Source organism: Panthera onca, chromosome C1, assembly GCF_046562875.1.
Source record: "Panthera onca isolate mPanOnc1 chromosome C1, mPanOnc1 haplotype 2, whole genome shotgun sequence".
NCBI lineage: Eukaryota > Metazoa > Chordata > Mammalia > Carnivora > Felidae > Panthera > Panthera onca.
The window spans coordinates 149,788,609-149,815,291 of record NC_138346.1 but is presented as its reverse complement, the minus strand read 5'-3'; the positions used below and the strand labels follow the sequence as shown (position 1 = coordinate 149,815,291).

At 40.0% G+C, this 26,683-nt stretch overlaps 2 protein-coding genes across 2 annotated transcripts; both read right to left on the bottom strand.

Annotated features, from left to right (window-relative positions):
• Nucleotides 1–1,831: 1,831 nt before the first annotated feature.
• Nucleotides 1,832–9,722, bottom strand: CC1H1orf52 (chromosome C1 C1orf52 homolog). The gene is made up of 3 exons (XM_060624612.3): nt 9,402–9,722; nt 8,561–8,759; nt 1,832–3,317 (listed from the first exon to the last, which is right to left on the bottom strand). The coding sequence occupies exons 1-3, from the start codon at nt 9,675–9,677 to the stop codon at nt 3,244–3,246; spliced, it is 549 nt and encodes a 182-aa protein (XP_060480595.1). The 5' UTR covers nt 9,678–9,722; the 3' UTR covers nt 1,832–3,243.
• Nucleotides 9,723–13,861: 4,139 nt separating this feature from the next.
• BCL10 (BCL10 immune signaling adaptor) lies at nt 13,862–26,303 on the bottom strand. The gene is made up of 3 exons (XM_060624611.3): nt 25,967–26,303; nt 18,658–18,946; nt 13,862–15,972 (listed from the first exon to the last, which is right to left on the bottom strand). The coding sequence occupies exons 1-3, from the start codon at nt 26,021–26,023 to the stop codon at nt 15,617–15,619; spliced, it is 702 nt and encodes a 233-aa protein (XP_060480594.1). The 5' UTR covers nt 26,024–26,303; the 3' UTR covers nt 13,862–15,616.
• Nucleotides 26,304–26,683: the final 380 nt, after the last annotated feature.

Genomic DNA, 26,683 nt, shown 5'->3' with positions numbered 1-26,683 from the left:
GTTTTAATTAGTCAAAAATTTGACTTATTCAAAGTTGCTGACTTTATTCAGATACCTGTAAAAATAACTATATTTTTAAAATATCTCTAGTAGGGCTTTGTATCTGGTGTGGCAACATGTTTTATATGTAGGTCATGTTCAAACCTGCATTAGCCCATTTATATTTTAATTAAATATATGTAGAGTTGGCAATAAAAGAAAATTTCACTCTGCCTTTATATCCAGCTGAGCAGTATTATTCCTCATATCCCTGTCTCTTCTCCCGACGCCTTAGTTCAAGCAGATCCTTACCGCTCTACTGAACTGCTGCAGCTGGTCAGACTCAGTCCCTGCATGTCCTTCCTCCTAATGGCTACCAACGTGACTTTGCTTAAAGATGGACCCTTTGTTCCTAACACAATGCTTTACACCAAGAGGTACTCCATAAACCTTACATGGAATGGGATTGCAGATTCTGAAGCTAACTAAGCATAGTTGTGGGTATATTGCTGTAGCTGGCTGGGTCTGTTTTTTCAATTTCCGTAATTTGGAAATGATAAAACCTACCTCATTAGGTTTTTGGAAAATAAAATGCTATGATTCAACTTTGTGAACTCAAAAGCACTACACAGCATTAACGGTTTAAACTAGGAAGTTGCAAGTTTGCAAATAAGTTCCAGAAATATTTGTATTTTAATGGTTAAAAAGCAGTGTCAATTTTTCTCAGTAATGTTCTTCGATTCCAGTTAGAATGTTTTCCACATAACTCCATAATGCTATTCACACATTGAATTTTAAAATATGACCCACAAATGCTTAGTTCTTCTCAAATTTTATCCTTGCACAAAAGAAAGCCATTTATGCCTGATGTGGCTTCACTTCCTTAAAGATGAGGAAATAATCAGGAATATTAAGTGACTTGATTAATCATCACTTGATGATTAAGTGACTAAAAAAAGAAACAACTTGGATAGAGATCCCTTTCCCCTTTTGTTTTTGGCCATATTCTGAAAAGAAACCCAATGAAACACATACGGCAGATTCAGACTGCTCAAAAATATTTAGCCTCCTTCTTCCTAAATTAGAACTACCTTGACCTGTACTCACATTGGTATACATCTCCCCGCCGGTTACGTAATGATCTCACAAGTGTAGCCACTACCTGTCCTGTCTAAAGTATCAATCCCTCTTCTAATAAAGTGGTATTTATTCCTCCCCACCACCCCAATTCGGTTATCTCCTAGAAGGGGGGCTCAAAGCACCACTAGGGACTGATCTAATGAGCTTTTGTTGTCATAAACAAATCAACGAGAGCTGGGAGTTGAACCAATGGGTGATAAAGAGGTTAGATTTCCAGACAGTGGCTTGCTGGTTTTGTTTTGTTTTTGTATGAGGTGTACCTTCATGCTAGTTTTTATATCTTGTAGTATTCCAATAGCTTCTTGAGGTATCTGCTCTACTAACACATGTATCCAGACTACAGACTTCTCCAGATCTGGGAATCACAGCCTCAGAATTATAATTCTATTTGTTTAGTTTGGTGTCATACTGGAGTCATGCTTTATCACTTGATGCCATTCCTTAATATGATACCGTAGCCCTCCAAATTATTCACATACAAAGGCTTTAAACTAAAAACTTCTTGCTTTACAAATTACTTCAATTTTGGGAATCATATAGCTATAAACCTAAAGGATAAGCAGCTATACAATTAGTTTTTTTAAGTGTGAGGTCTACTGAAGCCATCATACTGTTATGTTCCTTCCTCATTCCACAAAACACCATGGCTAGCATCGTATCTTTTAATGACTTTTACAAATCTTAGTCTACTTAATCCATGTTCTAACTACACGAATTTTATAGCTTTTCAAATACTGGTTTCCAGTATTGAGAAAAACAACTGGACTGGGGATTTTTTTTTTTTTAACTCAAAGTCTTTTTCTCATACACTGAATGTGCAGGTCCTGTAATTAAGTCTTGTCTCTTAAAGGCATTACGAATCATGAAATGACTGATACAATGTATAACCTCTCCTTTTTATAGTTTAAAATGCTACAAATAAGGGCACTGCATTTTGGACTGTAGAAGTAAAATCAAAGATTATTCATTTCTCGACCACCCCTTGCTTTCTTGTTTATTACTATATGCAAAGCATTAAAATAGGAACCATGTAAAGATGATCCAACAGAAGTAGTGTTGCCAGATAATGCACAAGATACTCAGTTAAATCTGAGTTTCAGATAAAGTTTTAGTGTAAGTTGTCCCAAATATTACACATACAAAAACATGTTGTTACCATAAAATTCAAATTTAACTGGGTATCCTGTATTTTTGTTTGCTACATCTGGCAATTCTTTATACAGAATCCTTATCTTCAGCAAACTATTTAACAGGGAAATTAAGGAAAAACCATCACATAAGACTTACATGATAAGGTGCAGTAATACAATCAGGGAAGAGGAAGATCTCCCTACTTACCACAGAGAGTACCTAAAAGAGAGGACAAGTGCAATTCCTTTAGAAGACAACTAAATTTTGAGTGGTGGGTAGGTGGCTTAATTTGATGATTTTGGAAGTCAAGTATCCTGAGTTAAGTCACAAAATCATTGCTCACTCGCTATGGAAACTTGAGTAAGTTAATCTCTATTATAAAATGAAGCCACTAATCTCTGCTTTACCAGGCTGTCTGAAGAGCAGAGAAAAAGCACCCACGAAGCACCTGGAACACAAGAGGCACTCCCTAAATGGTAATACCTACTATTAAAACACCATGTGGCAAAGAGGTTACTTGTCACAGACAAATATTCAAATGTTAATGTTATGCAATAATAGCAATATTGAATAAGTAATTTTATTTCCATGATCTATTTACACTGTACAAACACTGTTGAAAAGCACCCTACAAGTTCACAGTACATTACAATATATTTACTTTAAAAATATATTCCTTTATAAAAGGTTCATAGAACATTGGCATGTCGACGTGTGACAAAACTTTCAAAGTATGTCACCAACTCTGTGATAGCAAGAATGCTTCCAAGTGTTGTCAATTTCACAATCACAAATCACCACTTGAGTTTTAAATAAAGTTTTAAATAAAAAAATGAATTCTACAGTGGAAAGTTCCCATAGCAATACTTATTAATTAACATGTACTTTCATGGAGATGTTGTTTCATAATAATTTAAAATATCAACTTAATCTGCCCCAAAAAACCGTTTCAACAAGTTTCGCAGTCCAGAAATTCTTGTGATTTGTCATTTTCTACTTTTTCTTCTTTGTTGGTTCTCCTGGTTCTACTTTGCGCTTTTTAGAAGTATGCTCATCTTTTTCATCATCTTTAAACAGGAAAGGAAAAGTTTCAATCAGTAATTAAAAAAAAAAAGTTAAGTATTAAAATTTGATTGACTTTAGACCAAAATCATTATCTTCAACTTATGTTTCTTTCAGTATCCTAATAAAAACCAAAAATTAACTTTTAGATCTCTGATTTTAAAGTGCAGGTAGAAATAAGAAATTAATTGTAGTGTTATACAAAATTCACAAAGTGACCTGTTAGTGCTGGATTCAGGTACTTTAAAATGAGAAAACCAGATCTGTTCTGAAAAAAAGCTATCCCATATATATTCTACAGCTTATATACTGTATATATTTAAATAATCTACACCTTGTAACAATGGAACACATTCTGCTCTTTTTACCAAGAGTATCGATCCAACCATGACACTGTTTAAGCAGTGATCAGCTGTTCTTTCCTTTCAAATCTGCTTTCTCTCCTCACAGAACAACTCCCTTCTCTATTTACAACCCCCATTCTTATTATTTTGAAATTTAAAAAGCACTCACAGGTAGATGTTTCACTGAAACTGTATTCTCTCTGAACAAATGTGTGGCTTTATTTTAAGAACTCCATTTAGATAGAATACAATGTAGAAGGAATTAATTTTAAAATATACATTTATTTTAAGCACATTACTGAACTCACTGCATTTTTGGCTTTACTTTCTCAATCAACAGATACCGAAAGTTCAACAACTATCATATGGTGGTCTATAAAATATTTTGATGTTGAAAGGGGCCTTTATATGAAAAAACTGGGGAAGCAGGGGCACCTGACTGGCTCAGTCAGTAAAGCATACAACTCTTGATCTTGAGATCATGAGTTCAAGCCCCATGTTGGGAGTAGAGCTTACTTAATAAAATAATAATAATAATAATAATAATAATAAATAAATTTTTTAAAAATAAAAAATTGGGGAAGCTGCTGATATCACACCCTAAACTCCTTATGGAGGAAATACATTTACAACCTTAAGCCTTCAGTTCCCTTCTCCTAACTGTACCATACTCAGAATATCTCCTTTTGTTGATGTGGAGAATAATTAGAAACAACTGCGGGTGATTCATCTGCATTCATCTTCAAGCTCAGTATGGTGATGTTATTCCTATATTTCATAAAGCACTTATGGATTTACATATATATATTTATATTATAAGCAGTAAGATAAAATAAAATTAATTGAATCATCATAGGAATTTACAAACGAGGGTTTTAATCAGTACTGTTTATCATATATACACAAAAATAATGTACAAACCAACTGATGTGGCACACAGCTCGAATACTCCAAGGCCTTTGTTTTTTTTTTAATTATTTAATCATCATCATTGCTTGAGATTATTTTCAATAGTATAAAAACCAAAATTACTTTCTAACTCTGCTATAAAATCCACTGTTGACATATTAAAAAGATGATCCTGAGATAGTTCGAAAAATGATTTCCTATCGGTAATTTGAAGAGCTAATGCCACCTAGTGACAAAACAAGGCATTACCTTAAAAACCAGAACAGGAAAAACAAAAGAAACAAAACCACCCTGAAATGTTCATTTATCAAGATTAGTGAGTTTCTAGTCTGTGCCATATACCACAGATGATGCACTAGTAAGGAAACAATTCTTCTATATGGAATTCATGCCACCTGAGGTAAATAAGTTTACATTAATATGAACTTTCTAAATTCTTTAAAAAAAAAAAAGGAAAGCATTAGCTACTTTAGCTAGGATTTCACGATTAAGTACACGTCAATAAAGCTACAATTAATATCTAAGCCTTAGTGATCTGCATTTCACAATTACCAAACAAGAAGTGCTGGCAAGTAGCAAGACTTGGTGAGTTTTGAACCTTTCCCAGATCTTTAAAAAAAAAAAAAAAAAGGGGGGGGGGGCATCTGGGTGGCTCAGTTGGTGAAGCATCTGACTTCAGCTCAGGTCCTATCTCACAGTTCCTGGGTTTGAGCCCTGCACTGGGCTGTGTGCTGACAGCTGGGAGCCTGGAGCTTGCTTCAGATTCTATGTCTCCCTCTCTCTGCCCCTACCCCAATCACACTCTGTCTCTCTCTCAAAAAATAAACACTGGGACACCTGGGTGGCTCAACTGGTTGGCGCCCAACTTCGGCTCAGGTCATGATCTCAAGGTTTGTGTGTTCGAGCCCTGCGTCAGGCTCTGTGCTTACAGCCTGCTTTGGATTCTGTATCTCTCTCTCTGCCCCTCCCCTTTAGCACTCTCTCTCTCTCTCTCTCTTTCTCTAATATATAAATATTTAAAAAATTTAAAAAAATACAAATAAAATAAATATTTAAAAAAACTTGAAAAAAATCTGGAATAAGTTAACTGGCAAAAAAAGGCTAAAGTCCAAAAAATGAGAAGGAGGGGGCACCTGGCTGGCTCAGTTGGTTAAATGGTTAAGTGACCAACTCCTGATCTCCACTCAGGTTCTGATTTCCCAGTTGGTGGGATCCAGCATCGTGCTGGGCTCTGCACTGACAGCACAGAGCCGGCCTGGGATTCTCTCTCCCTCTCTCTCTACCCCTCCCCCCACTTTCTCGCTCTCAAATATAAACATTTAAAAAAATGAGAAGGGAAAGTAAAAATAATTTAATAACCTAAAAATTAAATAATTTCAGAGAATGGAATTTATTAAACAAGATATTTTATAAGTTAAAAAAATACAGGTAAAAAATGATTAATTTTATAGTGACTCTGTGAACATGGTATGGGATTCTGAATGGTTAACCAACATTAGAGTCCAAATTAAAAATTTCAGGATCAGGGCACCTAAGCATCTCAGTCGGTAAGGTGTCCGACTCTTGATCTCGGTTCAGGTCATGATCTCACGGTTCGTGAGATCAAGCCCCTTGACAGGCTCTGTGCTGATAGCGTGGAGCCTGCTTAGGATTCTCTCCCTCTCTTTCTCTCAAAATAAACTTTAAAAAAAAAAAAAAAAAAAAAAAGACGTCAGGATTATCTTTTAACCTTACGATCCAGGATTAAACTTTTAACCTTATGATTCTGTTGATATTGTATACATATACACTTGCTGTTGGAGGACTATCATATAATCAAAAGAACAGATATCATCTATGGGAATTACAATATTCCCACACCTATCTGAACTCAATACCTAACTGAACTCTGAATTACCTATCTGAACTCAATAAGCAAGCTGGAAAAAAGACAATTCTTTGTTTGTCCTGCTATATAACCCTCACTTTTTCCATATAGGAACAAAGACAGAGCACCAACCTATAGTACCTTGCTTGAATATCAACTTTAGTGGTCTTACTTTCTACAAAACAGCTACAAGCACTACAGCTTGCAAAACAGTAAGAGACTAAACCCCAAATTAATGAGGCACCATTTCCATTTAAAGACCTGAATTTTTCTTTTTCTGCCTCTTCCTAGTTGTGCGAATTTGCTTAGGCCAATTCTTTAATCTGAGACTGTTTCCTTGTCTATAAAATAGTAACAATGAATCATGTACCATTTCTGTACTAGGCTGCTAAGGACAATGAATTCTAAAAATTGTGTGAAAGTACCTATTTGCAGCTTGGCATTTTCTAATTTTGTGACTGTGGACAAGTCACATGAAGTTCTCATTTCCATATTTCCCTATGTGGTTTCACAAGGTGTTGTAAGGATTAAACATTATTTATGCAAAAGTGTTTTTATTAATTACATAAAATACCCTACTATGAAGTTTTTTAAATGCCAACTTCATTTTGGCATCTCTAAAAGGATGCCATTTACTGAAGATATGCCTTCATTAGTGACTTCTAATCTGCATTGTGACATCAGTAAAAGAAACAGAAAAGCCAAGTAGAATCAAAACTGAACAACTACCAGTTATCCTTTCTCTTAAAACACTCTGCCTGGTTGTAAAAGGAGCTAAGTAGCCCTTGATTCATGAAACTATCAGAAATTTGTTTAACTGGCATGCCCTTTCATAAAAATTTAGTATAATTCAACAATTATCCACTGAGTATTAAAAAAAATTTTTTTTAATGTTTATTTATTTTTGAGACAGAGAGACCTCTGAGCATGAGTGGGGGAGGGGCAGAAAGAGAGGGAGACACAGAATTCCAAAGCAGGTCCAGGCTCTGAGCTCTCAGCACAGAGCCCAATGTGTGATGTGTGGCTTGAACTCACAGACCCAAGAGATCATGACCTGAGCCGAAGTCTAATGCTGAACTGACTGAGCCACCCAGGCGCCCATCCACTGAGTATTTAAAATGTACTATAAACTGTACAGGAACTCCTATTCATAAAGGAGACAGATTTATGAACAAATCATCTCATAAAGAATGGTAAGTACAATCAACAGCATTAGCACATACAAGGTACAGAGGAACAAATACTTTGAAGGTGTTGACATTTTTTTCTTTGAATTGGATTTTGAAGGATGAATGAGTTTACCAGCCAAAGGTAAGGAGGGAGGGAAGAACATTCCAGACTAATGTGCAACATATACTGAAAGAACCGTAAGATAGCATGGTCTATTCAGTTTTCAATTTTAAGATCTTGAAGCGCTAGAAAAAGCACCATTCGAAATATAGATAGAGAGAAAGGCAGGGCCATCAGAAGGCTTTGACTCTATGCTATTTATTGGTGAAGGGTTTTAAGCAGGTGAGTTACATAATCAGATAGGACTTTTAGAAAGTGATCACTAGCTGCAGTGTGAAGGATGGAATTTGAGAGGTGGTTTGGGTAAAAGTCTGTAAGCAGAGATTACTGTGGTTACTTACACTCTAAGTAAGAGATGAAATTATGATACCATAAACAACTAAGTCATTATCTTCCTATTACCACGCAGGGATACTCAATTAAACTCACTTTGTCACACTAATTTTGGCTTCAAATCACAACTACTTTAATATAAAATGAAGCCTTCAGCGCTTCAAAGCTGCAATCACAAGAAAGAATCCATGCATTAACTGACTCTTGTAATAAGGCACCATAAATCACATATACTATTGGTTGGGATATTAGGGATTTTGCTTCAAAGCCTGAATAACATGATCTTTTTCTAAAACACAGTAAATACTACTGGTTGAGCTTTCAGAGACTTCACTGCCAAGCCGAATATATAGGATTTTTCTCAAAAATACAGCAAAAAATAATAATCGTACACCATAATTAATTTGTTAAACCGCTAGACTTAAATTTCACTCATTAAATGTCTCCTTTTAAAACTCATCACAGGGACCAAAAGGTATTATCACAGGAGTCTGACTCGCCTTACCTGATTCCACTGTCTCCTCCCCTTCAGGCAGGAGCCTAGCTTTCTTAGCGTTCTGTGGGGCATCATCACCATTGTCCTCATATATGTTAGACCATTTTATTGCCATATCCAGCTCTGGAGGGGGAGGTTTCTTCTCAGTAGTGTAGGTCTCCGGAGGTGGTACATAGTTTGACTTCCATATTTTGAATTCCTTTGGAGGCTGTTAAGCAAACACATTAAGACGCACCGTGACGAACCGAGGTTCCTACAATCCGTATGGGCACATGCACCTCCCTGCCGTTCGCTTATTGTTCAGGCTGACTTTTTTTTTTCTTAAGGTTTAAAGACACATTTTTTTTTTTCCATCAAAATCACAATACTGTTAAGTGAAAGCCAAAGGGTTCCCTATATGAATAAAGCTAATAACTTTTAATTACCAAAGAAGAATCCAGTCTCAGAGATACTACGGCAAGGCTGACCCCTTCAGGAGGTTGCAGCAGACACTGTCTTGGAGGCAGCACCGCAGGCACTTCGGCGTCAAAGGGAAGGGGTCTCGGGGAGAAGCTGCAGCGGGGGGGGCGGGGGAGTCACCACCGTTAGTCCTCGCAGCGCGGGGTCGGGGCACCGAGCGCGGAGGTTGGGTCTCCTCACAAGGGGGCGGGGGCTGCGGGTCGGTCCGACACCCACCAGGCTGGGGAAGGGGACCCGGGCTCCCCAGGGCTGGAGGTGGGAGGGGGCGGTGCGGCAACCCGCAGGAGGTGACTGCGTGTGGGGGAACAGACTGCCGGTCCCCAGGAGAGGGCTCAGGAGGAAGGGGGCGGAGGCCGGGACTACGACCGGGAAATCGGGTCGGGAACCTCACCTCCTCAGGCGCCTTAACGACGTGCCTCTCCCAGTCTATCTGTTTGTTGAGCGGATTGTAGAGAAAGGCCGGGCGAGTCACGCTCCGGAATAGTTCGTCGGGTCCCGGCAGCCTCTTCTCCTCCTTGTTCCCACAGCCTCCCGCCGACTTCGCAGGATCTGGGGCCCTGCGACTTGTTTCCTCCGGCTCGCTGTTATCCTCCTCACCCGAGGAGCCTGAGCTGCTGCTCCCATAAGCCGCGAAATAGCTCAAGGGGTCCTTCTCCTCGGCCGCCATGACGGCTGCGAGCGACGACTGTGGGCTCCGCCGGAAACCGGAAGCTGCTCCAAGGGCCCGCCCCACGGCTGGCTCCGCCCCAAGTCTCGCAGAGGAGTTCGGGGCCTGCGCCCCCCAGCGGCTACGACGCGTTCCTGCTTCTCGGCCAGGGTCTTAGGATGGAGGCGGGGCGCGCACATTGCCGAGCAGGGTCTGCTTCTGCTCCTTCCCGAGGAACCCTGAGAAGAGGCAGGTCCTGAACCAGTGGTCCCAACAAAGCTCTCAGCTTTCAATAAGAATTTATTAAAGGCAGACAAGAAATAAGAATTTTTTTTTTCACTGCCGCTTCACCTTAGCCATTGCTCAGAGACACCAGGATTTCTTCTGATCCCACTACATCGCTTCTTCAAAATGAAGATTACTCTCAGTATGCTTGCCTCCCTCAGTCGTCCTGGAACACTTCTATGGGTTGTGGACTTAACACGTCACAAACTAAATCCTCTCCTGCTTGACCTCATTTCCAGTGGACTCTGAACAACTCTCTTTAATGAAATTCCTCTTGGATTGATTGCATCCACGATTCAGCGGGTCTCAAACTCTCTGGCTTCTCATTGTCAGCTTCCTTCCATTCTTGCTTTGCCCTGTATGGCACTTAAGCGCTGGTGTGTCCCAACATATTATGCCATCTTTCAACAATACAATATAATTTTGTAGAGGGTGTTAACAAAGTTGCAAATCAGCCCATCTCTTTACATGGCATTAGCTACCTATGCTTGTGACTCCCAAATCTGTGTCTCCAGCCGCAATTTTTCACTCCAAGCTCTGGACCAGATCTCCACCTGGCTCTCAAACTTTCCATGTGGAGCCTCCTGATGAAGCCTCAAACACTCAATTACTGCATCAGTAACTTGTCTTTCCATATGACTTGTTTCTGCCTGTGTTCCCTCTCTTAGTAAATGATATAACCTAGTCACCACTGAAACTAGAAATCTTTTATTTCTCCTGGTGATCTAAGAGGGAATGATACCTAAATGAAAGTGAAAAAGTTGGTTGTGAACGTGTACGGTACCCGGGGAAGGATGCCTGCTCATTCAGACGATACACACATTCATAACTTGCTGTTCCTGCTGGAAGTAGGCTCCAGAGGGCAGAGCTATGTCTGTCTTGTTCACTCCTTCCCAGAGGAGGAGCTGGACTGCGTTTTGTGCATTTTTGTATTCCTGATACCCAGCTCAGTGCCTTTCATTGATCAGTAAATAATGTGGAATATATAGTAATTTATGAGTGTGTAGTTTTGGATGGGTTTTCTCAAAATTTTCCATCCAAGTACCTGTGTTGACAAAGGAAAATGATGGCCCTAAAGTGCAAAGTTTGGGGGTACCCAAAACCAACCTCACTTTTTTAAAGAAAATTTATTGTCAAGTTAGCCAACATACAGTGTATACAGTGTAGTCTTAGCTTTGGGAGTAGATTCCCATGATTCATCACATACAATATCTGGTGCTCATCCCAACATGTGCCCTCCTCAATGTCCATCACCCATTTTTCCTGCCCACCCCCCAGCACCCCGCCATCAACCCTGTATGTTTTCTGTATTTAAGAGTTTCTTATGGTTTGCCTCCCTGTTTGTAACTTATTTTTCTTTTGTTAAATTTCTCAAATTCCACATATGAGTGAAAACATATGGTATCTATCTTTCCCTGAGGGACTTATTTCACTTAGCAAAATACCCTCCAGTTCCATCCACGTCGTTGCAAATGGCAAGATTCAATTCTTTTTCACCACCGAGTAGTATTCCATTATATATATACATACCACATCTTCTTTATGCATTATGGACATTTGGGCTCTTTGCATAATTTGGATATTGTTGATAGTGCTGCTTATAAACATTGGGGTACATGTGCCCCTACAAATCAGTACTCCTGTATCTTTTGGATAAATTCCTAGTAGTGCTATTGCTGGGTTGTAGGGTAATTCCATTTTTAATTTTTTGAGGGACCTCCACACTGTTTTCCAGAGTGGCTATACCAGTTTGCATTCCCACCAACAGTGCAAGAGGGTTCCCGTTTCTCCACATCCTCGCCAGCATCTGTTGTTTCCTGAGTTGTTAATTTTAGTCACTGTGACCAGTGTGAGGTGGTATTATCTCAGTGTGGTTTTGATTTGTATTTCCCTGATGCATCCTCACTTTTGATACCAATTGCAAGTTTTTGCTAGGACTCACAAAACTCACTGAAAGCTGTTTTACTCTTGGTTGTGGTTTATTGCACCAAAAGGATACAAATTAAAATCAGCCAAGGAAAGAGGTACATAGGGTGGAGTCCAGGAGACTTCCACACACAGGGCTTCCAATGTCTTCACCCCATTGAGGTGGAGACAGTATTAACTTCTTGTGGCAAAGATATGTGACGGTATGCATGGCGTATTGCCACCCAGGAGGCTCATCCAAGCCTTGGTGTCCAGAGTTTTAATTAGGGTTCAGTCTACATAGACAGTTGATTGCTTACGTGGCTGACCTGTCTCCAGCTCCTCTGTAGGTAAAGCTGATACAGTGTGGCCCAGAACCCCATGAGCATAAAATTTGGGGGAAATACAGTATAATATCTTGAAAATGTATGCAAATTTTATATACTAGTCCTAATACAGCTTTTATTTTAATATATAAAAAATACTTAAAATTACTTATTATCGAGTAAAACTAACGCTAAGATTATCACATTTATCCTGTGGCTTTTAAAACCGGCTCACTGTTGAGTGCCTCTGGAGTTGGGGTACCCAGTTTAACATGAGTCCCTGTTATCAGAGCCACCAACAGCCCTTATGTGATCAAGTCCAAGAGCTGCTTCTTACTTGACCTTTTAACAAGGTAGGCCTCCTTCTTGAAACACTTTTTTCTTTTGCCTTTCATGAAGAGCGTGGAATTGTGGGAAGACCATGGACTGTAGAGCCAAATAGTCCTGGATTTTAATCCTAAATAGCTGTGTGATTTTGACTCATTTACTTTATCCTGAGTTTACTTTACCTCTGCTTTCAGAAAGCCTTCATGAGATTACATTGAACAACTACAGACTAATTTGCTTCTTGGTTTGCTTTTTTTCCTCAAAGTCAAAAGTGGGTATGTTTATCCACTGATACAAGGTAAGGCCAGAGCCTGGAACTTTCTGTCCCTTTTATATTGCTTAGGGAATAAGACAGTACCTGTAAGACTTAACTTCCACCTTATACCATACACAGAAATCATTTTTTAATGAATTATATAGCCAAGGGTGACACTAAAACAACTAAGTTTCCAGAAAAAAACGGGATATCATCATGACACCAAGATAAGCAAAGATTTCTAAAACAGGAGACAAAAATCACTAAGCACAAAAGATTGATAAATTACTTAAAGTAAAAAAATGTATCAAAATAAATCCAAAACTCCCAAACAGAACCGAAAAACTTAAAAAAAAAAAATTGCCATTATCATAGCCTGTTCCTAATCTGCCGGTGTCTGACCTTGCACCAAGAGTAACATGTTGACCAAAGATGCATAATTACCTCATGCAAAAGTGTGCTCACCACGAAAAGACATGGAGAAAACTTAGGCTACATGCTCTGTGATTCCCACCAGGTGACATTCTGGAAAAAATAAAACAGAGATGCAATAAAAGCATCAGTAGTTGCCAGGGTTGGAAGGGGGGGCGAAGAGGAAGAGAGGAGTAAGTGGAACACAGGAAATGTTTAGGACAGTGAAACAATCTAGTCTGATATTATCCAGGCGGATACATGACTTTATGCGTTTGTCAAAGCCTATAGAACTGTACAGCACAGGGTGAATCCTAACGTGAGCTATTAATAATGTCTTAAAACTAGTTCATCAATTCTAATGAATATACCACACTAATGCAAGATGTGAAAATGGAAAACAGAGGAAGATGGGGTATATGGGAATTATGTGCTTTCTGCTCAATTTTTCTATAAATCTAAAACCACTCTAAAAAAGGCTACTAATTAAAAAACAAATTAAAAAGTGAGCTCAGAATTGTTGTCTTTGTATGAAGTGATAATATGGTATCTGTAAAAAGTAACTTTGTCATTGCTGCATTCATCAACCTGTCAATCTGTCATTCTAATTTATACATTTTTGGCAATAGGTGGTTTTCAATGTCTGACGGAAAGAAAATTGACATCACAGGATTCAGAAAGCCCAAAAGGCTAAGTTTGTTAAAACATTAATTTTATTATCTGTATAGTTAACAGTCTGAAAGAAAACTCAGTGTTATAAACCATAAATGTAGGTGATACAGCGTATCCAAATTTTTTCGATCTGAGTAAATTCTATTCAAATTTTAAAAAGTAACCACATATCAAATTTTTATTTTCATTAATGAATGAAAAGTCTGCTTCTGCTTTTTAAAGAGATTTCTTCAAATGTAATGTTACTATTTTCTTATGCCTTGCTGAAGGTGAGATGTTTCCCTATAATCCTTAGAAAATGTTACACTACAAAAATCATCCAGGCTTGAAAAAAATTTTAAAGCCAATATGCCAATCTTCTTCATGACTGATAAATTCATTGGTCTATCCAGAAATGCAACTTGATCTCACAACCTGAAGTGATGTGTGTATAAAAATTGGCATACATAAAAAAGTATTTTAGGTATTTATTTCCTAATGAAATACTTGAAACTTCCAAAACAACAGCACTACAAATTAAAACCTTTTATTGTTAATAGCATATTCCATCTCTGCTTTTTGAAAGTAATGGAAATATATGAGACATATAACCAGGAAAATAGAATTATAATTTAAATAAAAATAGTGACAGCATAAAATTTATAAAGGCGTAAAATTAGTCAAACTTTGTTATGTAACAAAAAGACAGATCAGGCTAATGGCCACTTGTTCCAAACAATATTAAAGACAGAACTGTCACACACACACACACACACACACACACACACACACACACTTTGTCCTAGTTATTTCAACTTGTACAGTGGTCTTCATTAAAAGTGAATGAAAAGCACAGAAAAATGTTTTTAAATCTCATCAAATTATATGCAATAGCAGGCTTTTGTCAAGATTTTTGTGTAGGAATTAAAATGATAAGCAAAGACTGTGAAAATCCTAAGAAGGTACTATTAGTAAGGTGAGTAAGAAATGTATTTTGGCAAATTGAGATCTTCGGTGGCTCCAACCTCAACATTTCTCTCTGATGTCATCCCACATTAGAAGGGGACTCTGTGGGGTGCCTGGGTGGCTCAGTCACTTGAGCATCTGACTTCGGCTCAGGTTGTGATCTCACGGGTTTGTGAGTTCGAGCCCAATGGCGAGCTCTCTGCTGACAGCTCGGAGCCTGGAGCCTGCTTCTGATTCTGTGTCTCCCTCTCTCTCTGCCCCTCTCCTGCTGGTGCTCTGTCTCTCCCTCTCAAAAATAAAATAAAAAAATTAAAAAAAAAAAAGGGGACTCTGTAAGTGTCCCTAAGACCAACTGACTGGGAAAGAGATTCTTTTCAGTACACTTGGCAGTTTTCCTGTCAGTGATCGGTTTTATTCCATCCAGAAATAGCTTAATCTGAAAATTTACTGCTGAAGAATTAGAAAGGACTATTAGACCTCGAAAATTTCTAGCACAACTGCACTGAGACATTATTCCCAGCCTGAGACTCTACTCTCAAATAGAGCAATGTTCTCTGTTAGTCTTAAAACATAAAAAATGTGAACACACTCAAGATACCTCAAAAATGGAAAGGACAGAAAACACTGAAAATTACATGATCAACATGATTTTCTTTAGCTATCTAAAAGTACGCTTCTTTTATTCTAAAAGACTCTATTTACAAAGTATGCTTCCATTGCATTTTAAAAGACGCATATCAAATGTTAAGTCATTATAGCAATTCTATAAAAAGATTCATATCCTTTCAAATATTTTTTGTCATTAAAAAAAAATTAGAAGGCTGTAATCTCAGTCACTGACGCGAAAGAGCACGTGATCGTAAGGGAAGAAACATCTCACTAGAGTTTCCACAAGTTCCTCCTCCTTCTAACTGCAGCTCCGGCGGCAAAGGGGGGGCCCCAGGGTCCCCAGGTCTGGGAAGCGTAGTTGAAGAGAAGGTGGGATTGTCAGTTCTGCCCACTTCTAGAACAGGCAAATTCAAGGAAGACTCCGTAGAAAAAAAGGGGGCTGTGCTGGATTCTCCTTCTGGATGGTATATGACAGTGGATGCTCTCAGTTTTTCAGAGAAATTACTCTCATCTGAATTTGTTCTATAGAAGTTGTTTGTGGCGCCATCTGGAAAAGGCTCACAGCTGCTACATTTCAGTCCTACAATAAAATTATTCAGATGTAAATGAAAAAGTCACTAAAACAAAACAAAACAAACATACAAAAGAAACTCCACCCCACAGCCATCTTGTAAGTTTTGAAAGATTACAAGCTGGTTACCACACAACCAAAAATTTAAATAGCAGTTTATAAATTCTGTCATAATCCGTTTCATGTTTCATTTGCTTTTCCCAACAACCATGAAGTACACCATTATTTTTTATTTCCTAGATAAGGAAGTCATCTCAAAGAAGCTAAATGACATGCTGTAAATCACATTTAATTTGTGTACTCATATACTTAACTACTGAATGACCTGGAAAAAATTATGTAGCCCCTAAAATTTTTCATAAAGTAAGAAATAGCTTTCACAACTAGTATTCTTTAGCATTCTGGCACAAACGCAGTAAGAAACAAACTGTAAACAGGGCATATGCTAAAATTCTATGAGTTAATACCAATTATAGATTCCTGAGTCATAGGGTGTTAGAAGTAGAAGGAATTTTAGAGGTCCCCTGGGATAGCTTCTCACTATCAGAGACGAGAAAATAGAGGCCTCAAAGAGTGAAGTCATGCCCAGCATTCTAGAACTACTTCATGGGAAAGTGAGAACTAGAATCCAGGTCTCTTCACATTAAATAATGTTCTGGTTCCCAACCTTAGAGTTTAAACGATAGTGGCTCTTCTGATCAAAGAATTTTACCATATCCAATGGGTATAGGTATCAATTAGCCTCAGGGTGAAAGAATGAACACAAACAAATTTTATCTGTTCGGCTTAGCAAATATTTAACCTGTCTATAGGCACAGAACATCCTGAGTTGACAAATTTTATGGAAAATCTGCAAAGTCTATAAAGTACATTCATGTCATTTTTTCCCCCACTAGCTTTTCAGCTTCACAATACATTCAGCATTTCTGTTCCATGCTATATAAACAATTTTCTTTTCTTTCTTTCTCTTTTTTAATGTTTATTTATTTTTGAGAGAGAGAGAGGCAGAGAGAGGCAGAGAGAGGCAGAGAGAGAGAGGGACAGAGGATCCAAAGCAGGCTCTGTGCCAACAGCAGTGAGTCCAATGCAGGGCTCGAACTCACAGACTATGAGATCATGACCTGAGCCGAAGTCAGACACTCAACTGCCTGAGCCACCCAGGCGCCCCCAAATGATCTTCTTAAATGTGCTCAGGAGCGAAGACTTCCAGTGTGTCCCAGTACGGACTTAACAGACTGTGAGTTTCTTAAGAGCAGAGTCCTAAATTACTCATTACTGTATCCCCAGTGCCTAGAACAGCTGGAGTAGAGCTATATCACATGCACATTTATCTCAAGTGCTCTGCAGAAAGGCACAGAGAGAGAGAGAGAGAGAGAGAGAGAAGGGGAGAGAGAGAAGGGGAGAGAGAGAAGGGGAGAGAGAGAGAGAGAGAGAAAGAGATGGGGTTTGTGGGGAGAGGAGGATTTAAACAGTGCGGGCAATTCTATGAAGTATTCCAAGTGGTCAGGGTGTACTCCGGGGTGAGGGTGAGACGTGGGCGGTGAAATTTGCTAAGCCGTTAATCAACCTCCATTCCCACACCCCTCCCGTCTTGCCAGACTGTGACTCTAGTATTTAAAGTTACGGATAACTTCTATAACATGATTCTTATAAACATGCCGCCCACTTCATTCTGTGATCAGCAGGTGGAACAAGAACTATCAGAGTTGGACTTACTATAAAAATACTTCGTCTATATATTGTTCTTCGTGTGTGATGTGCATTTTCAGCGGTTATTTTTGAATAGATTGAACTGACATTCTGCTGACTTCAGAAACCAACTGCTGGGTATACCGGGATTTCATTACAGTGAGAACACAGATTTCATTACACTCAGAACACTGAGTGATAGTCGTCCACTTTTCCAGTGAAATGACATGATAAAAGGTAAAAACAATGTAAATCAAATGTAATTCTGAAGCTGAAACTTTTTGAATAAAAACAAAATGATCATTTCTGGGTTTTTTGTTTTGTATTTTTCAAAAAAAAAAAAATTTTTTTTTTTAAATTTTAGGGGCGCCTGGGTGGCGCAGTCGGTTAAGCGTCTGACTTCAGCCAGGTCACGATCTCGCGGTCCGTGGGTTCGAGCCCCGCGTCAGGCTCTGGGCTGATGGCTCGGAGCCTGGAGCCTGCTTCCGATTCTGTGTCTCCCTCTCTCTCTGCCCCTCCCCCGTTCATGCTCTGTCTCTCTCTGTCCCAAAAAAAAAAAAAAAAATTTTAAGTAGGCTCCACACCCAATGTGGGGCTTGAACTCACATCTCTGAAATTAAGAGTCACGTGCTCTACTGACTGAGCCAGCCTGGAACCTCTGTATTTTACTTTTAAAAGCACTGTCAGGGGCACCTGGGTAGCTCAGTTGGTTAAGCATCTGACTTCAGCTCAGGTCATGGTCTTACAGTTTATGAGTTCGAGCCCCGCACCAGGTGAGCTCAAGCCCTGCTCTGGGCCCTATGCTCTCTCTTCCTCTTTCTAACTGCACCTCATGGGATTCTCGCTTTCTCCCTCTCTCTCTGCCCCTCGCTCACTCACATTCTCTCTCTTTCAAAAGTAAATAAATAGCAAAAATAAATAAAATTTTAAAAATCAATAAACATGAAAAATAAATGAAAGCATTGTCACATTTAAATGAATTCTTGGCCACTTAAAATAGTTTACCTTTCAGATGTTCTAGTTTTATATTTCTAAGTTTCAGCACTTCATCTGTAATCTTCTGAATCAGGAAGTTCTGTGTTTTTTCTCGCCGAATAGATTCAACCAGCGTATCTAGTCCTTTGGGGTTTTCTTGTAAGTAGTCTAGTAATTTTCCAGCCCTTTTTCTACTTGATGTTCGGCAAGAAATTTCTTCAGTGTCTTCTCTACTGAGTATTTTTTTTGCACGTAGATGATCAAAATGTCTCTCAGCTATGATTTTCTCACACAGGTATACACGTAAATTTTCTAAAGCCTAAAAGATACAAACCATGCTTCAGTGTTTTTGTTTTTTTTTAAACACCAGAGGAAATCACATAGGTGACTGATTATTAGGTGACTATTATTAGAAGCTTAACTGGTGGGAGAAAACGTACTGAAGTCAAGAAGCTCAGGCCTACTAAGATCTATGTTATTAAGACAAACGGCCAAGTGGACAGAAGTAGGTCCTAGACTAAACATTGCTCAGTTTCTATGCTGCTTTAATCACATCTTCACACCTACACACCGAGACCAGGTTATTATCAGGAGGGGGTGAATCTAGAGGGCCTGGGTCGTGGAAGTAGGGAGGTCTGCTGCGCGCCTCCACCTTCAGGGGTACAGATGAGAGCAGAGGCTTCCATACATTTTAGTTACCATTTAACAAGGAATCCGAGATTAGTCAGGACCAAAGAGGAGAGCTTAGTGAGGTCTCATAATTTATAACTTTCTCGTGTTTGTTAATTTTCCATTTTCCTAGAGTAAAACAAAATAACAGTAACAATAATAATTATAACAACAGAAACCCTGCACTAAAAGGACCCATAATGTATCTATCTTTGGAGTCAGTTGGAAAGACTAACTCAGTGAGTCAGTTGGGAGAAGGAAAGCAGAAGGGGTGGGGGTGGGGAGGCAAACGCTAAAGAAATAGTGAATGTTGGAAGGAATTAAAGAAATGAAAAGGAAATCACAGAAAACAGACCTAGATCTGAGAAGTGCCTCAGGAAATTTAATTAGCAGAAAACTGATGTGGGTCCCAATAAATAGCATTAATAATTTGATTCTGCTGACTATACTCTAGCTCCTTCATTTACTAGATATGTGATCTTGGGTAAGTTAACTCCTCAGTGCCTCAGTTTCCTCATCAGAATATTATGAGAAATAAATATATGTAAAATACTTAGAAAGGTACCTGGTAAATAGTAAGTGGTCAATAAATGTTAGTGATGAAGACAGTGATGACTAAATGGACTCACAGGTATCATGATGAGCTACAGGGAATGGAAGATCTTAGAAATACCCTACCTAGTACATGGTGGCAGGAAAGCAAGCTAGGTGAAGGGTTCCTATAGTTCTCAGGCCACTGAATTCCCACATTCATTTATGTATTCACACAACAAACATTTCGTATATCTAGATACCTACTATGCTATGTGCTGAGCATACAAAGATGAACAAGGCTTGGATCCTGCATGCAAAGGGCACATCGTCTAGTTGGGAGAATACATAACAAACTCAAGCCAGTAATTATAAAACAATGTGAAAAGACCCAGAATTAAAAAGAAAAAAACAAAACAAAAAACCCACAAGTACTGGGGAAGCACAGAGTAAGCAACTAACTGTACCTCTAGACCTGGGAAGTTTACAGAGGCTATACTTGTAGCATGAAGGTGCACAGAGGGAAACACTAACAAGACTAGGGTAGTTGGGATGAGGGGTGCATGTGAGGGTGGTGAGAAATGAAGCTGGAAAGTAAAACAGGTTGGATTAGGGAAGAACTGTTATAACATGTTGAGGAAAATACATCTCCCTGTAGCCAAAAGAGTCATCAAAGGTTTATAAATCAGAAGCAATAAAAAAACTTCTGCAGAGGACTGGGGGTTGGGGGGGGCAAAAATTGGGAGACCCATAAGAAGATTGCTGCCATATTTTACATAAGCTATGTTGAGTGTATGAATTTAAGCTGTGGGGATGGAGACAATAGATTTAAAAGCTGAACTCCTCGAGGGGCACGTGGGTGGCTCAGTTGGTTAAGTGACTGACTCTTGATTTCGGCTCAGGTCTGAGCTCATGATCCAAGAGATAAAGCTGCACTATCACAGTTGTGCTGTCAGAGTGGAGCCTGCTTGGGATTCCCTTCCTCTCTCTCTGCCCCTCCCCCACTGGTGTCCGCATCGTCTCTCAAACAAACTTAAAAAAAATAAATTAAAGGGGCCCCTGGGTGGCTCAGTCGGTTGAGCGTCCGACTTCAGCTCAGGTCATGATCTCGCAGTTTGTGAGTTCGAGCCCCGCATCGGGCTCTGTGAGGACAGCTCAGAGCCTGGAGCCTGCTTCGGATTCCGTGTCTCCCTCTCTCTCTGTCCCTTCCCTGCTCATGCTCTGCCTCTCTCTGTCTCAAAAATAAATAAAAACATTTAAAAATTTTTTTTAAAAAAAGCTGAACTTGAAAAACTCCATCTGCTGTCATTTTTACCACTTAGATGCTGATCATTCCCAAATTTGTATATGCAATCAAGACTTCCCAAAGGTACTTGGACATTCCAAAGGTACTTCATTTTTAAAAAAAAAAAATTTTTTTTAATGTTTATTTATTTTTGAGACGGAGGGAGACAGAGCGCGAGTGGGGGACAGGCAGAGAGAGAGGGAGACACAGAATCTGAAACAGGCTCCAGGCTCTGAGCTGTCAGCACAGAGCCGGACACGGGGCTCGAACCCACCACCCATGAGATCATGACCTGAGCTGAAGTCGGACGCTTAACTGACTGAGCCACCCAGGCGCCCCTCCAAAGGTACTTCAAATTCAACATGTCCCAAACCAAATTTATTACCTCTGCCTGTCCCTTTTCTCTGATATTCTTTTTTTGTTTTTTAAGTAGGCTCCACTCCCAGTGTGGACTGTAAAGCGGGGCTTGAACTGACAACCCTGAGATCAAGACCTGAGCTGAGATCAAGAGTCTGATGTTTAATCAAGTGAACCAGCTAGGTGCTCCTCCTCTGATATTCTTAACTAATTTGGGAATACCACCACCCATCCAATCATACAATAAACCTACAACTCATCCTTGACTTCCTGTCTTTCACTCACTTGCCGTATCTGATCACCCATCCACCAAGTCCTGCCAATTTACTCCTTATTTTTATTGAGTCTGCCCCTTCACTTCATCTCTATTATAAGCATTGCCTTAGTTCAGGTCTTTATCATATGCTGCATGGACTATTAAGAATAGACACCTAGCTGTACTTCCTAGTTCTTTCCTCCCGCTCAAGTGTCTCCTTCACACATCTATTAGATCTTCCAGTTTTTCAAGAAAAAAAGTACCATATGAATTTTACTAATATTGAAATACTGTCAGTGAATTTTGTAAAAATTTAAAATAGTGTGTTCCACCAACTTAAAAGATGAAGTTCCTCAACTATGGCAGAACAGTGGAGAGGTCGAGTTTGGCTCTGGATCAGGCCAACTTCAGTTCGGATCTTAAATCTGCCATATACTCCTGTAAGAGCTGGGGTAAGTTATTTAACCCCTCTAAGCTTTGGGTTCCTTACTGAAAAAATAGTGATACCTTCAGAAGGACTAAGTGAATATGAAGGCTTGACACAGTTCCCGATACACAGTAAGTACTCAATAAGTAATAGCTGTTTGATAATGGCAGACAGGGCAATTCATAGTATGGATCCTGCCTACCTCTCCAGCTTAATCTATCACCACCTCCATGTGTCCTGGTACATCATATTCTACCTAAAATTGCTGTTTATCACTCTACAGTTCATTGTGTTTTTACCTTTGTCTTGTTTTCTCCTCTCATACCCAAAGTCTGCATTTATCCTTTAAGATTGAGCACAGTGGGCATCTCCTTTGGGAAGCTTTGCTTAAACTCCCTAGACGGAGTTAGGCACCCCTCTCCTCTGTCCTTGTAGCATCCTGTGCATATATTTCACTTTTCTATATAGCAGGACTCCACAATTCATTTCCACTCTGTCTCACTACTCTTCTCAGCTACAGTAACCTCCTGTCAAATCTGATACTTGCCAGTCTTCATCTTACTTCTCAATAGAGTGGACACAGTTGACCACTCCCTCCTTAAACTACTCTTTTCTTGTTTTAGAGGAATACCACACTCTCCTGGCTTCATTCTCATCTCTGTGGCTGTAACCTTTCACTTTGTAAAACTCCCCTATGATCTCCCTTTTCCCTTCCAGCTCTCAACTTCCTAGGTGAACTCATTCAATCCCACATTTATAGTTCTAGCTCAGATCTCCTTTCTGATCTTCAGACTTGTAGGTCTACTAACTGATTTGACATTTTCACTTACCAATCTAATTCCACTCTCTTTCTCAACTAAATCTATCACCAAGTGATATCATTTCTACTTCAAAAATCCATCTGGAATTCCCTTCTTCCATCCATTTCCCCTGCTTTCACCCTGATCCAAATCACCCATTAGCTCTCAACTATATAAATTCTAAGAATCTCCGCACTGGTTTTCCTCTTCTCACTTCTGCTCTCCTCAGTTCATACAATATGCAAGGAGACTAAAAATATAATTCTTCAATAGGTCCCTACTATACTTGGGGAAAAAATCCTAACACTTTATTACCGTCTCTAAGACCCTTTATGATCTAGCTCTAGCCCACCTTTCTAACTTCACCTCAGGGCACCTGCTGCCTTCTGCCTTCTTCCAATTTCCCCAAGTCATCAAGGTCTTGCTTGCTTTAGGTCTTTTGCAAATTCTATTCTGCCTAGAATAGAATTATTCCCCCAGTTCTGTCATATTCTTCAGCAGCCAATTTAAATCTAATCTTCCCTGACCATCCTATTGCAAGTAGATTCCCTGCTATTGTCTCAACACCTGTCTCCTTCATAGTACTTAGCTTAATTTGTAATCATATATTTATTAGTTTTCAACCCTGACGACCTGTATGTTTGAAGCAGGCAAAAACCAGGTATGTTTTGTTCAACTCTGTATATCTTGCACTTATCAGAATGTCAAGTAGTGTTATAGATGAATGTAAAATACATTGAACTTATCCTGTAATTGGAGATTATCGTTTTATGTCTGTCTCCCTCCTTCCAAGAAATCAAGCTTTTCAAATTGGGACTGTGTCTTAGTTTTTAATTTTTGAATTGTTAGAATCACGCCTGCTTCACAGCAGCATGTAATCCATATTTATGAAACAGAACTAAATTCAACCAAAAAGATGAGGTAAAGAACTAGATGGGGGCAGGAGGTGGGGATGGAAGGAGCACAGTGAAAAAGTGGGATTTTCCAGGAGGATGGGTGGTGGTACACTATCCAAGACAGAGAATACAGCAGGGACAGCAAGCAGCTTTGGGGAAGGGATAATAAAAAGTTCAGTTTTTGAGTGTGCAGAAAAAAGAAGTGGATTTCCAGCAGATATTTGGAAATAAGCACCTAAAGCTGACAGATAAGGAAGTCCAAATATGTGTATGATAATTTTATTTTTTTTAATTTTTAAATGTTTATTATCGAGACACAGAGAGAGAGACAGAATCTGAAGCAGGCTCCAGGCTCTGAGCTGTCAGCATGGATCCCGACGTGGGGCTGGAACTCACAAACTATGAGATCATGACCTGAGCCAAAGTCGGATGTTTAACCAACTGAGCCATCCAGGCACCCCTGTGTATGATAATTTTAAAACCTTCTGAAGTCATCAACCGTTTTGAAAATAGCATGAAAAAAATTTCTAAGAAAGAAATATGCACATACTTTTTTTTTAATAGACTTCCCGAAACCCATTCATGATTCCTCAAGGTTATGAATTTCTGATATAGATATAAATTGATATCATGGAGATGGATAGTATCAATGAACTGATAGGAAAAAAATGAATAAAGACCTGGGAGACACTCCTCATATCTGTGATTGTGTACAGGTTTTATATTTATGCCCACTCCTAACCTCTCACAACCCTTTTTTTTTTTTTAATCAGCTGTAAATTGGGGACGATAATTATTTCCCTCAGAGGCTGCTGTAAAGATTAAATGGAAACACTGCAAAGTGTGTGACAAAAAAACCTGGAACACTGAAGGCTTAGTTCTTGACATTCCTGTTTTTACTGGCACAAATTTTATATAAAACATTCAGGTATTGTACAGTAGTTATCAATGTCCCAGTCTTATCTCAAATAGAATGTAAAGCAGAGGCCTGACTGTCCTTTTTTTTCTTTTCTTTCCAGGCCCAAGAACAGTACTTTATCCATACAGTAAGTGCTCCATTAAATATCTGAATGAGGAACCTAAGGCACAAATCCCAGTCATAGCCAGTTTCCTTCTACTGATGAGTCATACCAATTGTAATTGCGAATTCAGTGTAATAAACCTTTCAAGGGAGGGAAAGGGGAAGAATTTAAGGTAGATTAACGTTTAAAAAGCTGCTGTTTTGTCCAGTTCACAAAGATGATTCTGTATACATACTGCAGTGTTAAACCAGAACTCATTTTCTGTTGAGTTTCTGTTTTGGCAATTTTTTTTTTTTTTTGAGTTTCTGTTTTTAATTTGAAATTATGTAAAGTATTTTAGTGGTACTCCTATAGGTCTCACATGGCAAAACAATTAAAAGCAAAAGAGAACAAATGCCTTAACAAAGTCATTCTTTGCAAATAAGTATTAAGATGTGTGCAGTTCTGCAACATCCAAGCAAAAGAGACTAATTTAGGTACTGAGTATTTTCAGCATTTACCTGTATATTAATTTTCGACTACACCGCCCCCCCCTCAATTTAAATATGTGGGCGTTTGCCTACTAGGGGAATTCCAGGTTGTGCTTTCAGCTGTTGAGCTTCCCCCAAACCCCTTTATAAAAGAGTTTCACATATTTGCTTTGGGATCCTTTAACTGACTTTGCTCCAGGTTGAGCCAACGGCCTAAGGAGTCTGACTCAAGGATGAACCTGGGCAGTCGATTCCCAACAACGCAGCTCCAAAGTACAGCGGGGGTAAAAAAAAAACACGAGAGGAAGAGTGAAGAGTGGGCAAACAGCTGACTGCGAAAAAACGCTCCACTGGACAAGGTTTCAGAAACCCAAGCCCTGCTTTTAGCGATTTAAAACGTAGATTAACAGGTCACGGGGGATCACTTCCACCAAGGCCCTCGGATGTAGGGCTCCCAGCAGTCCTGCGGTGTCTGGACCTTCCGCTTCTCTGACCCGCAGGCTCTTTTCCGACTCGGACTCCCACTCCGGGTTTCCGCTTTCCTTGCCCGCCGGGCCGCAGCCTGCCCCTGCCCCCCCCTCGACCCCCAGCCCTCGGCGGCATCTGGACCAGGTTATGCTACTCACGTCCTTCTTCACTTCTGTCAAGTCCTCCTCGGTGAGGGACGGCGCGGTGGGCTCCATGGCGGAGACGAGTTAATGCTTCTTCCGGGTCCGGGAGCTGCCGCAGCACCGCCAGGCCAGGCTGGGGGCTTCGGCCTCCGGGTGAAGGGGGAGGAGGGGAGGCAGCCCCGGGCTAGAGGAAGAGGGCTACCCCTTCGAAAACAGAGGGGCTCAGAGCTGAAACCGTAGAGCTTCCGGCTCCGCCTCTAGGGCCCAGGGTGCTGTAGACTTTTACGTTTCAAAGCGCGCTTAGCGCCGGGTTCCTTCCTCTCCAGGAGATTCGCGCGCAGGTCCCTCCCCTCCGCGAGGCTGGGCCAGCCTTAGAGCCCGCCCCATCTCTGCGTCAGCCAATCGGTGCCCCTGGATCCTTTCAGGCGTGGCTCCGCCCACAGCCCCCGCACTCTATTTGCAAGGAGAGGCCGGTTGGCCTCCCGGTAAGGACTCGTTTCCGTGGGTGGGGCCCGTTGCTACTCCTGCCGCCCGCCCCCGCCTGGGCAGGCTGCGCACTGGTGGAGGCGGGCTCGACCTGTTTGCACCTCTGGGTTCCTCCCTTTTTCCCAGACCCTGCCCTACAATATCCGGTTGCTGTGTTTGCCCACTAAAGTAGTTAATTTATTTGGTCGCATACAGATTTGCGCGCATACGCGTACACAATACACACAGACGCAGCTTAACTACAAT